This window comes from Plectropomus leopardus, chromosome 2 (genome assembly GCF_008729295.1).
Source record: "Plectropomus leopardus isolate mb chromosome 2, YSFRI_Pleo_2.0, whole genome shotgun sequence".
NCBI classification, from domain to species: Eukaryota; Metazoa; Chordata; class Actinopteri; order Perciformes; family Serranidae; genus Plectropomus; species Plectropomus leopardus.
This window is the reverse complement of record NC_056464.1, coordinates 38,961,335-38,974,319: the sequence shown is the minus strand read 5'-3', so window position 1 is coordinate 38,974,319 and position 12,985 is coordinate 38,961,335. Positions and strand designations below refer to the sequence as shown.

General features: G+C 38.0%; 1 protein-coding gene across 3 annotated transcripts in view; it reads right to left on the bottom strand.

Annotated features, from left to right (window-relative positions):
* Positions 1 to 6,114: 6,114 nt before the first annotated feature.
* matn4 (matrilin 4) overlaps positions 6,115 to 12,985 on the bottom strand; it is a 36,977-nt gene continuing 30,106 nt past the window's right edge. For all 3 annotated transcript variants that reach the window (XM_042510600.1, XM_042510607.1, XM_042510615.1), the window contains 6 exons: positions 10,513 to 10,610; positions 9,719 to 9,850; positions 9,331 to 9,514; positions 8,429 to 8,581; positions 7,399 to 7,503; positions 6,115 to 6,624 (listed from right to left, as the gene is read on the bottom strand). In XM_042510600.1, the coding sequence (XP_042366534.1) occupies positions 6,566 to 6,624; positions 7,399 to 7,503; positions 8,429 to 8,581; positions 9,331 to 9,514; positions 9,719 to 9,850; positions 10,513 to 10,610 (731 nt within the window). In that variant the 3' untranslated portion in view covers positions 6,115 to 6,565. The remainder of the gene's footprint in view (positions 6,625 to 7,398; positions 7,504 to 8,428; positions 8,582 to 9,330; positions 9,515 to 9,718; positions 9,851 to 10,512; positions 10,611 to 12,985) is intronic.

The window sequence follows — 12,985 nt, the reverse complement described above, 5'->3', positions numbered from 1 at the left end:
CTAACAGAACGGAGGGAGTCTGTGCGTTTGTGGTTCAGTTTTCTGAACAGCTGTCGATCCTGCGGACTTTGCCGATGTTTTGTGATGAAGTGCAGTGTTAAGTGCAAGCTCTTGAGATCTATGGGCATTTTTTATTTGGAGTGTGTTATTTACACACTGTGTAGTGCAGTGGTTCCCAACTGGTGGGTCGTGGTCCAAAATTGGGTTGCAGGTTCTGATTGGACAGTAAGTGACCGGGGAATGTGTGGTTTGTATAAGAACACTATTTCTGGCACAGAGTTTTTATTTTGAAGGACCTAAACCTGTATTTTTTGCAGTCTAATTTAATTCTTTGTGTTCTAAGTGAACATGTTTGTTTACATTTTTGGTAATAAAATTAATGTGCAGACCATGAACTAATGACTTTGAGAAATCTGGACCCGAGGCCCGTTCTCGCTCCACACTCGTCAAACATATCCGCTCTCTCAGTGCTTTCTGCGTACAAGCTTGATGCCAAAAGCGGTCAGATGAGAATGCGCTCGGACAGATCCGGTAGCGTTGTTATGATACGCCAGCAGACGGCGAACGTAGAACGTGGCTGGACGGTTGCGTGTGCAGGAAGGAGAGCGTCAGGTAATAACGCTGTCGGTACCCAAGGAATACAAGGAGCCCGATGGTGATTACTGGCTTATAGGGTTGGCAGGAGGGGAGGTGGATCGGTCCCAGAAACAACAAACTCTGGCGTTGGAATCTGGAGTTCGCTCTCCGTGTGGATGTGTGTTTCTTTTGTTTGTGCACCTCACAGTGTGCGTCTTTTACCTAAACCTAACCACTGAGACAGTCTCCGCTGTTGTGTAAACAGAAGGATCTGCTGCTTCATCCCACCATGTGCATTTGTGGACGTCACCACAACGGCATCCTGACAGAGAAGGATAACTAAAGTTTCACAAGTAGACGCCGGAGGTCACTGACAGAGTGGCATCATGTGACGAGTTGGAACGAGAGTTGAGTTGGAGATTAAACCTGATGTGTGAGCATGACTCTAGAGAAAAGTTCCAGCAGGTCGCACATCCAAAAGTGATAAAGACGAGGTGCTGGACCAAGCAAAAATAGATATGAAAGAATAAATAAAGCCTGCACACTTGTGCATGCTCCCATGAAAATGTATTCGATTACCTCCACACGTGTGACGTTTCGGGCATTAGTCCTTCCTCTGTGTGTGCATGATTCACCACAGAACGGCGTCCGGTTAAAACACTGCTGGTAGAGACGTAGTATAAGGTGGATCGGTCTAACAGATCGCAGACTTACGTGTGTCTGTCACTTCCTGTCTGCACGTGATGATTTTTTTTCTACACATTACCACCTGCCCTTTTGCCCAAACTGAAACATCTGATCCAGCACGTACGTTTGTTGACGCCCGGCGTAGGTTGTCATGTGTTGATGTTGCTGAAACAGAACCACGCGCTGCGTAATGCCACCGTGTGCATTTGATGACATCACTGTAGCAGCGGATACACAGAAGGATACCTAAAATGTAATATGTAGCCACAGCAGTCCGCTGCACAGCGACAACATGTCACGAGTTGGGATGAGAATTTGTTGAATTTTATGACTTACTTTTGCTTTACGGTGCGATCTTTACTTTTTCAGCGGTAAAACGTTTAACACACCACCACGTCTGTAGCATTAGAGGGAGATTTTGTCTCTGTGCTCGGGTCTGTCTGAAGTCACTCGTCCTTCATTTAACTTTCTCTTCTGTTTAGCATCGCCAAACTTCCTATAGTACAACTCGACACTCAGTAAACTTACTTTAGGCGAGACTTTGCTGCTCTCTTCACAGGCAGGACTCGTGGGACCTCCTGACATTTCAATAATCCTCAGTGTATTCAGGAAGTGAGTGATGCTGCAGGACACAAAACGAGCAGCCGTCTCACCAGCCCTCATTATCAGTAAAGGTCACACACTGTGGGGCGGCTTGTTGTGCAGCACGCAGAGAGCACACACACAGCACACACACACACACACACACAGCATCAAAGGGATTTATTAGATACTCTTCAGAGAGTTCGTCATCATTGTCATTAGAACAATCAGCAATTAGCCAGAAGCCAGAAGGTCAACTTATTTAAGGTTATTTAAATGTCTTCTTTTAGTAAATAAAAAACACGTTGCAGCATCCTCGATGGAGGACAGGTGATTAAGTTCACTGACATTAACCAAACTGTTCAAAAACAAAAACAGTTTCTCTGTGGAAATGCTCTTTAACTATTTCTGCTCCACAAGGAGAACATCTTTGTTCCTCACACGTCTGACTTGTTTTTTTACTTTAACTATGAAACCAATTAACAGGAACTTTTCTTTAGAGAAATTCAAAGTTTGTTTGTGATGATGCAACTTCACCATGAAGTTGCATCATTTCAAACTCTTCTTCAGTGTTAGATTTATGAAACTTAGGTGAATGTGTTTATCCAGGAAGCTCCTCTTTTATTTAGAGCTGACACGAGTAGTTGTTCACGATAGGAAGTTATCTTGAAAATTTAAGTGCTTTAAAAAAAAACTTAATCATTGTAAACTAAATATCTTTAGATTTCGAGCTGCTGGTCTGAAAAAAAAAACAACACAAAACAGTTGAATATATTAAATTGGGCTCTAGGAGATGATGATGGCAATTTTTGTGATAAATGTTGTGACATTTTATAGCTAGGCTGTTATTATAATATATATTACAATATCCATCAACTACAATATTCTCAAAAAGCCCCCTTCTGCATTATTTTAAAAAGTATTAATAAATAAAAAGAATTGTTATGCTTCAACACGCAACCACACACCATCGTCCAAAATAATCATTATCAAACGTAATCATAAAAAAACGTATGACCATCATGAATCGTATTATTTCTGCTTCTGTTTTTTTGATGTACTGCAGGTTGTGTGTGGTTTGTGCCAATTGGACGTGTCAGTTTTGACTTTTTTTTTTTTGCTAGGCCGACATTCATTAACCGATACATTTTAAGGAACAAAAGACATGAAATACGAAACGGCCTTTCCTTTAAACCCTCCTCTCCGTAGCCTCAGTGAGCTTCAGCGCTGCGTTTCAAAGTGCTGTTCATTTAGAGGAGGTGAAGTTTTAATGTTTCGTGGTGTAAATGTCACCCACTGCCCTCGGTCCCCACAGACTCTCAGCACATTTTCTTCATTTTCAGACTGGTTTGGTGAATTTCAGGGTACACATTGTGCTTTGGCACTTATAACTATGAGACTTGTTACCCGCAGAGGTTGGACAGAGACAGGTGTTTCTACCTTGTTCCAAAACCAAAATGAAAAACGAATAGTAGTTACAACTTTTGAGGGCCGTTTATGTGCTCAAAACTCATGAATATAGTAAATAAGATATTTTCAAAGAGCACATAAAGGCAGCATTAGAAAAGCTGCGAAAAAAGGGGGATTTGGGAATTTTGGCGCAGGTTGCCCCCAGCCCCCAATGATTAATGGGCCCTTGTGGACCGCGTAATTAATCAATTAATAAAGAAACCAGTTAGAGATGCATCAAAACAACTTTTCCCTCCTAAAAAAGTTACAATACAACAACAAGTATTTGCCTTTATAGTGATCCAGGACTGTACCGGTGCTCTCTTTTTCCTCATATTTAATATTTGTATATTTCATTGTGTGGGACTTATTGAAATCTTTTAACGAACAATGACATTAAACTGTAAATTACTCTTAAAGTCAGGCCATGAGTGGATGGACACTACAAAATACTTATATAACACTGACAAAGACAGTGTATTTGTTGTGGATCAGTCACCCAAATAATAAATCATATCAAATAAAGTGAAAATACTTCATAAGTTGCTCATGAAGGAACAAACATGTTGCATCACAGTCTGCAGAGGAAATGTGCTGAAGGTCGTTGTCAGTAATGACGCTCTCCGTCTGAGAGCAGACACGGATCCCTGCGGAGCTGCTCTTTAAACACAGAAACCTTCAGGGAAACAGCCTTCTCACTCTCTCTCTCGTCTGCTCAGCTTTTGAAAAACAAAAACTTTACTGTCGACCCTCTGAGAATGAGCTCCGGTCATCAGGGTACTCGTCACCTTTCAGAGGAAACTTGAGTCGTTAAGAAACTCTCAACATTAACAGTCAGACAGAGAAAAGTTTAGTTAAAAAAAGTTTTGAACTCCCTAGAGTTGGTAAAAATCATGATTTAAACCCCCTTTTCGTCACCAAAAACATAAAAACTTGACTGCTCCGGGCACAGGGAGACCATGTTAGTGACGTGACTGTAGACCAGAAGGACGTTTTCACCTTCTGTATTAGAGCTTCTGAGGACTTCAGAAATTAATTATTCAAAAGAAATGACCATTTTTGTTATTACTGCTGCTTGTTATTGTATTTTTCTTTTAAAATGTTATTTTTCCTTATATTTGTCAATTATGTTTAAAGAAAAAGGCAGAAGCTCTACGTGTGATGAGAAGAGCAGATGAGTACAGAGAGAAAAGAAGACAGATGTTAAATACATACATACATACATACATACATACATACATACATACATACATATATATATATATACATATATGTGTATATACTGTATATATATATACACACATACATACACACACATATATATATATATATATATATATATATATATATATATACATATATATATATATATATATACATATATGTGTATATACTGTATATATATATACACACATACATACACACACACATATATATATATATATATTTGTTATTACAGAGAAACTTCAGAACTGACAAAAATTTAAATGATTAAACTGTCAGATCACACTGAGCATTTAAAGCTCTGACATCTGAGAAAATTGTTTTAATTTCTTTTTTAAAAAATGATTTAAAACATTAAGAGCAACTTGGCAAGAAGTGTTCTGGAAAATACTGAAAATTAGTAAAACATTAAAAAAAAGATCTGAAAATATTATTAGATATAATTTTAAAAAAGGAAAAAATGTTCAGAAAGATATATTTAAAATTATTCTAATTAAATGTTATATTTTTAGCACTCTCTTAAAGTCCTTTTTCTCATTTTTATTTATTGACTTTTTAGAATTATTTTCAGGTAATTTTCTTGAAACGTCCCATGTTTTTAAAAGAAATCAAGCCGATTCACTCAGGTTTCTAAAGGGTTAAATTAGTTTGACAACAGCACAATCTGCTTTTGGGCTTTCTTGACGGTTTCCTTTAATATTTTGTATAATCTTTATACATTGTGGCCTAAATACTGAAGTTCAGCTGCAGTTTTCAACCTTAGAGTTGTGGTTCACCTGCAGAATCTCACTGAAACAAAAACTCCACAAATGATACGTTTTCTTAACAAAAAAGAAAAGAAAAAAAGCAATTCTTTAGTGAAAATTGAAATATAAAACACGTCACCCAAAAGTGAAAAGTTCTCTCTTTTATTGCCTTCTGTGCTGTAATACAGGGATCCATCAGAAAAGTACAAAAAAGGGTAAAGCTATTAGAAAATATACAAAAACATACAGGCATTCAAATATAAAAGGGTATATTTTTATACAAAACTACAAAAGTGAGACAATCTGCCGAAGCTCAGGTGGGCTTTGATTCACATACAGAGACCTGTGAGGCCTCTCTGTTCATGTGACTCCATTATTACAGACTGCTGAGTCATGCTAGAGGATGTAACGGACCACGTCAGGGCAAAGACACAGAAAAATGTTTTTATTGTGAATAATAGTCCGACTTGTTAAGGGCATTGTAAGACAAAATCTAGAAAGTGCAGAGAACAAATTGGATTTTTAGAAAGGTATTTATTCTGAGTCAAATACTTGTTTCAGTCACATCTGGTTCATCACGTTTTCTCTGTCAGCAACAGACCACAGTTACGTTTAAACTTCTTAACTTCCCTTTTTGTTTTAACCACTTTTCTCTTTAAAACCTGCGACCAAACAAGTACTGCTTTTGTACGAAAAAGACTGGAGCCAATTTAAAAAACTGGGAGTGGTAACAACACTTCATTTTTATAACTCATTTTTTAAACTTAAATTTGCTATTCTACTGCGGTAGAAAAAAACAATCTGCTATAAATACATCGTAACAAAATTTAACAACTACAGTAAGTTGATTACATCTAGTTTACAAAGATAGTCTACAGTGTGTGTGTGTGTGTGTGTGTGTGTGTGTGTGTGTCTGTTTGAATTGATCCTAAATGTTCACAAACACAGATGTCTCTGGGAAACCTGGAAATGTAAAATCCATCTGTTTTCTGAAAGTATTGCAGCTGTTTTTCTCTGTGACGGCTGGGACAGTGGACGTGTTTTTTCTTTTCTTTTCTTTTTTTTAAGACAAAAGTACAGTTAGGTCATTTACATCTTTACCAGAAATATGATTCCATATCACAAGCTTTCAGACAAATGCCGTCCTCATGAGCGTGAGGAGGAACAGACTGACCGAAGGCTTTGTGAAAAGACACTTTGGTTTTGTCCTTTGATTGGGAGGGTTTCTGTTGCGCCCTCGTCTTCCTCACTCTGTTCTTCTCTCTGCGGCGTCACGTTCGCTCGCTGTGATGACGATCAGATCACTTCCTGGAGAGAAGCTGGTTCTCCAGCTGCTCCAGACGAGCGGTCATACCAGACAGTAGACGGCAGTTAAGGGATAATAATGACGGAAAGGTTTTCTCTGCTGATAACTTGTCTTTGATCATTTTTTTCTAATACCCAATGAAAATAGAGTGACTGACAGCATCAAAATAGGGCTTGTTTATCAAAAAATGTGCCAGTGGAGGATCCTTGAAATGACCTAAAATCCTAGAAATGTCCTAAAATGGCAGAAATATCCTAAAATCTGAGAAATGTTCTCAAATCCTTCAAATGTCTTAAATTCCCAGAAACATGATAAACTCCTAGAAAGATTTTAATTATCCCGAGAAACAAAACGCAATTGTTGTGCAGCAGTTTCAGTACAAAGAGGCAACAAGTGCAAATATAAAGAGTGCAAATATAACAAAATATGAAAAATTAAGATTATTAATGAAGTGCAAAAACTAATGATATAAATTATATGGGTTTGAACCTCACTTGACACTTAAAGTCTAAATTAGTCAAAAAAAACAGGATTTAACGAAAGCCAAAGTTCCACATCTGTAACATCCATTATCGCGTAAAAATCATTTTTTATTTTACAACTGAATCCAATAACTGTAATTCTGCAGGATCCTCATACTGACGAGCCCACAGAAGAATATCACCCTAATCGAGTGTGTTTCGCGGCCTTTTGGTCACTTTATCTGATCGTTTCTCACCTCAGATCCAAATCAGAAAGTCTTCACAAGTCACAGAGGCTTATACAGAGTATTGTGTTTTGGTTTCTTGTGTTTGGATGAAGATGGATTTTTTTTTAAAAAAAGGATATGTTTCTGTGTGAGCTGCTCCAGGCTGCTCATGGTGGCCTGCTGAAACTCCACCAGACTCTCACAGGCACACGGGTCCTTCACCTCGATCTCCCCCTGACTCTCCTCTGCAATGAAAAACCGTCACAGACCAACACCTTCACCTCTTCTGTTTCTGTTTTTGGGACTTTTTATACTTTGACTTTCAACACATTTATTAGAGAAACTGATGATAGACTTAAAAAACGTGATGCAGTTTAAATAAAACCTCTAAACTACTACCCCTTTTCAATTCATAATGTTTTATAGGGTATTGTTATATTTTAGGCATTTGTATTCATTGTTGCTTTTTAATATAATGCATTTTTTTTTAACAGCTGTCATGTTTTTCTGTCAGCAGATGGCGCTAAAGAACATGACATCGTCACAGTGACCCGCCTGTGTGAGTCTCATCTTTTACATTTTGCTTATTTTAGACAAAATATTTTTTTAAAACATTACAATTATATATGCATTAAGAAGATATTTCTGCCGTTTTGCAAACCAAATCTATTTAATGAATCAGGATATATTTTTAAAATTAAAACTCTAAACTACTACCCATTTTCAATTCATAATGTTTTATAGGGTATTGTTATATTTTAGGCATTTATATTCATTGTTGCTTTATAATATAATGCATTTTTTTAACAGCTGTCATGCTTTTCTGTCAGCAGATGGCGCCAAAGAACACGACATCGTCACAGTGACCCGCCTGTGTGAGTCTCATCTTTTACATTTTGCTTATTTTAGACAAAATATTTTTTAAAACATTACAATTATATATGCATTAAGAAGATGTTTCTTACATTTTACAAACCATATCTGTTTAATGAATCAGGATATATTTTTAGGCCAGTCATATGTTTTTAATGCAAAGTCTTTGCTCATCCTGAGCAAATGTGCCGCACAAGACTCAAGTGTGGCGGATGATTTCTAAATCTGTGAGGTCGGGGTGATGCTGGTTACGTGTGAGGAGGGCACTAGTTTTTAACAGAAATCACAGTCGTGTACCTGGACAGACGTTGAGTTTGAGGTTCTCAGCGATGGTGCTGATGGCGGTGAAGTCGGTGGTGTAATAGAAATGTTTCTCCACAGGCTCAGATGCGATTTCACGGAGCTCATCCTCCACAGCTTTTCCAACACCCACTGCGTACATCGTAATACCTGAACACATCACATACGGTTTAAACGTACAGGGACTGGATTCAGATTACTACCCTGAAAACACAAACTGTAGCTTTGGTTCAACCCTCACACTTGTAAGTTCAGGGTTTGTAAAGTCATGAAAAACCTGGAGAAGTCATGGAATTTGCAAGTGGCATTTTTTTAGGCTTGTAAAAGTTTTGAAAAACTACATATGTCCTAAAAGTTTTGGAACAGTCATGGAGATCTGTTTCACAGACCTGTATAATAACGCAAGATGGCAAAAGACGAGAAAGAAATGTTTCCTTTCAATTTTGCCAAAAAATATATAATATATAAAAGAAAAAAAGGCCAAATGTATTAATGAAAACATGCCCTCCAACCTTCAGAAAAATGGCAGTAAAATAAACAGAAAATACAGTCATATATTAAGTCTAAGCCTAAGCTAAAATAAAAACATGAGTCCCTCCCTAGTTTCTAAAAAAGTTGACATGCCTCCCCCTTTTGCACCCCCTCTCATAAATAACTCACAGTCCCTGATTTATATTTTAATATTCAGTTTAAATCTTGTTCTGAATTTATCTCATTTAAAACAAACAAACAAACAAACATATATTTAAAAAGCTCTTATACAGTAATGAAAAATAACTGATGAGGAGAATCGACGGTCCTTCAGAGAAAGTGGTTGTTAAAGTTTGCCTCAGAGTCCTGGAAAGTCCTGGAAATTTATTTGTAAAAATATGTCTAAACCCTGTAAATTGAAGTCTTACCGGCTTCTTTGGCCTTCTTGGCGTACTCCGTGATGTCGTCCTGCGAGCGTCCGTCTGTGAAGACCAGTCCGATCCGGGGGATGTTGCGGCTGGCGGGACGCGCGCCCTCGGCCTCAGAGAAGCTGTTCTCCAGCATGTGTTTCAGGGCCAGACCCGTCATCGTGCCTTTCTCCATGTAATCAACCTAAACGAGGACGGAAACAACAGCTCAGGTCCAACGTGTTGACGTGTCTTTCGCTCCGGGCTCTCACTGAAGGACTAAGATCGTGACTCATGGGCTTTACTTCAGGAATACTCTTTATAATCCTGTATGTGCACAGATAGCTGGTGAAGCATCTGGTATTAAAATATGAAACTATGGAAACAGACAGAAAAGCAGCATCTTTACCTTCATGACCGCAGCTTTGATCTCGTCCGCGGTGTGGTACATGTTGAGAGGGAACTCTGTCCGGACTCGGCTGGAGTACTGAACCAGACCCACTCTGGTGCCGTGAGCGGACACGTCCAGAGAGTCCACAACCTGGAGCGCACGAGGAGGCGACACAAGGCACAAATACTCGATTACTGCGGTCAGAGGTCATGTGCTCGGCTCAGCTTGTGCATGTCGTTGTCAGTTTGTCAACAGGATCACAGAAAAACTACCGACAGGATTTTCATGAAACTTGGTGGAAGAGTTGAAGCATCGAGAAAGGAAGAACTCATTACATTTTGGAGCGTATTCGAATCATGAGGTGAATACAGAAAATTATTTTTCCTTTGCAGTATATGAGATTCATAGTCTGGGCCAGATTTGCACACCTCACTTCACCTCAGACGTCACAAAAAAAACATGAAGGTCGTGAACGATGGGTCCAAACCAACAAAGGGCACAGTGTTTGACCCATGATTCTGCAGATTTTGAGCTTTTGTCGCTGATCTGTTGAATAATTGCTTGTCACACAGTTGGATTTCTTTGTTTTGGGACCTTTAATTCGATACTGCGCCTTTATCTGTGCCGGGAACAACTTGACAGCACAACCAATCAGCATCTGCTCTGTGTAAGAAGTGATGATTCTTTTTAGACTTTAATTTTAGGATTTCTATTCAGTTGCTTTTATTGTTGTTGGAGTTATTTTTAGAAAAAGTGTGATACAGTATGACATTAAAATAGTAGTTTTTAGTTGCTATAAAAACAGGTCCCACCTGGTTTACAAACTTCTTGACCAGCTCAAAGTTTTGGGGGCGGACGCTCTTGGAGCCGTCGATCAGGAGCACCAGGTCGATGTTGGCTGACTTGCAGGCTGAAGGAGAGAGAGGCAGAGGATAAATACACAGCCCTAATGTTTGCTTTTTAGAATTAACAGATGTTTTTCTTCTGTTTTCCGTTGCTCAGATGCACTCTTTTTCTTTTGTACATCTACACAACATTTGCTTATCATAGATATGATGTAAGTTACAAGAAACTAATGCACAGAACTGTCAAAGATGCATTTCAGGTACGATAATTGAGAAATGTACGTATTCTAATTTGTCAACTGCAAAATGTCCCTCTTTGTACTCATCTCCGTCACTTTTTTTTATTTTTTCAACTAATTAACTGGATTCTCATCAAAAACATATGTTGATGATTCCTTATTGGCTTATTATAAAAAAATAATAGGGGTGCACATTTTATTATTAAACTGCCAAATATTCAGCATCAGATATTATTTCAACCTCAAAAATACCTCAGCTGCACTCTTGATTTGTGTCAGTCCCTCAGTTTTTGGTAACATAAATACAAAGTTCCCACTGTCATGAAATTCCTGGAAAAGGGAAAAAAAAAAACAGTTTTCCAGGCCTGGAAATGGTTTGGTAACACTAACAGTATGTTGTGGAAAGTTTTTCATATACAGTGTTTTAGCAAATAAAAATGTGTTTATAGAAATACCAAAACATGAAACAATAAGTTTCCTGTATTACTAATTTAAAATTGAGTGCCGTGCTGCGTAACTGTTGAAACATTTGGGTGAACATGAAGTTATCAGGTTTCAGACAAGGTTGCAAAACAGTTATTAGAAATGTCCATAAAACAGATGTTTCTTTAAAAAGAATAAAGAATGCAGACAGACTTGATAAAATTATAATCCGAAACATGTCAACACGCATTGACATCTGCAGGATTTTAAAGCTTTCTATCCCCTAAGAAAAGGACGCAGCCTCTTCTTTTTTTTTGTTTTTTTGAATGTGCTCGTTCGGTCTGTCTGCATGTGCCGCTTATTGTATATCCAAATACAAAGATATATGTATAAAGTTATGAGGTACAAACGGTTTATTATCAGCAAGTACGTACCTGGGAAGTGTGTGTTTAATAATTCATGGCTGTATTGCTATCTACTTGTATAAAGTCATGTAACTGAGGTACAATGTTATAGAAAAGTTTAAAAATTAATCTGTAAATGTGTGGAAACCCTGTAAATGATTTAAGAAAAAAAAGAGCAAAATTCTTTGTCTGGTTGTAAGTTTTATTCACGTATTTTTGTGACTCACGTTTTCTGTATATATGAAAAATGGGCGATGTGTCCTCAAAACCAAGTATCAGCTGGCTGATGTATCAGTATTATTGAAGTATTCAGAGATGGAAAAAAACAGGACAGAGGTTATATTTTGCTCACAGGTTCTCTGGTTACTCTAAAAGCTGCAGAGGTAACAAAAGATGTGTTGTAGTTACCTGCACCGGTTGGCGCAGTGGTTTTTAAGTAATAAATCTTGACTGGATAATAAATGAGGCCGTCTCATGGACGTTACTGGCAGCTCGGCGTCCCCAGAGGAACAGAAAACTCAAAACAGGATCCCATCTTTGTTCCACCGGTTCCTCCCAGACATAACTGAGCTGCTTTTAACATCAGTTTGGGATTTTGGTTTATTTTCACACACATCTTTATTTCATCTCCAGAGAAATAGCCCCGCTCGTTCCTCACTCTAATCCTAATCTCAGCTCTTAGTGTTTTTCTCTTCTGCAGGACTCATCTGCCTGATCGAAGACAAACAGGATCTGATGCTGACGTCCTGCTTCACCTTCGTCTCGCACCTGCAACATTTCTGTGGGGTCCTGCAGGACCCTCGGGGTCCCTGCAGCCGTCTGACTGCAGCACAAAGGTGAGTTTCTCCAGATTTAACATTATGTGTCATAAATGTACGTCCACTAAAAACGCTTGTTTTTGCTAGTGACAGGCTCAGACTATTACAACATTACAGAAATCATCTCTACAGATGTCAGCCTCTTTGTTGAAGAGTAAAATCCTTCATGTTTAAGTAGAAACAGTCCCGAAATCGCTATTGCCAAATCCATAAGATCCATTAAAATATCCCAAAAGAGCCCTAAGACTCTCAGAAAACATCTTGATTTGTCTTTGCAGTGTTTTAACAATCATCAGCTCTGGTTTTGGTATGAAATTTCCAGCAAATTGCAAATAAATTAGTACAAGGTGACAAGAAAACTACCTGAAAATAGATAGAAATTGATTTCAGAAGAAGCAATGCAGAGAGAGAATCATTAGAAAATGAGCAAATAAATAAGGAAAAACATAAAGGAAACTATATTTATCATTATAGTCAAAATTAAGAAAAAAATATATTCATTATCATAATTTATTTGAGTTTTTTTCTGGTCATTTTCTTTTTTTGTTTCTTACTT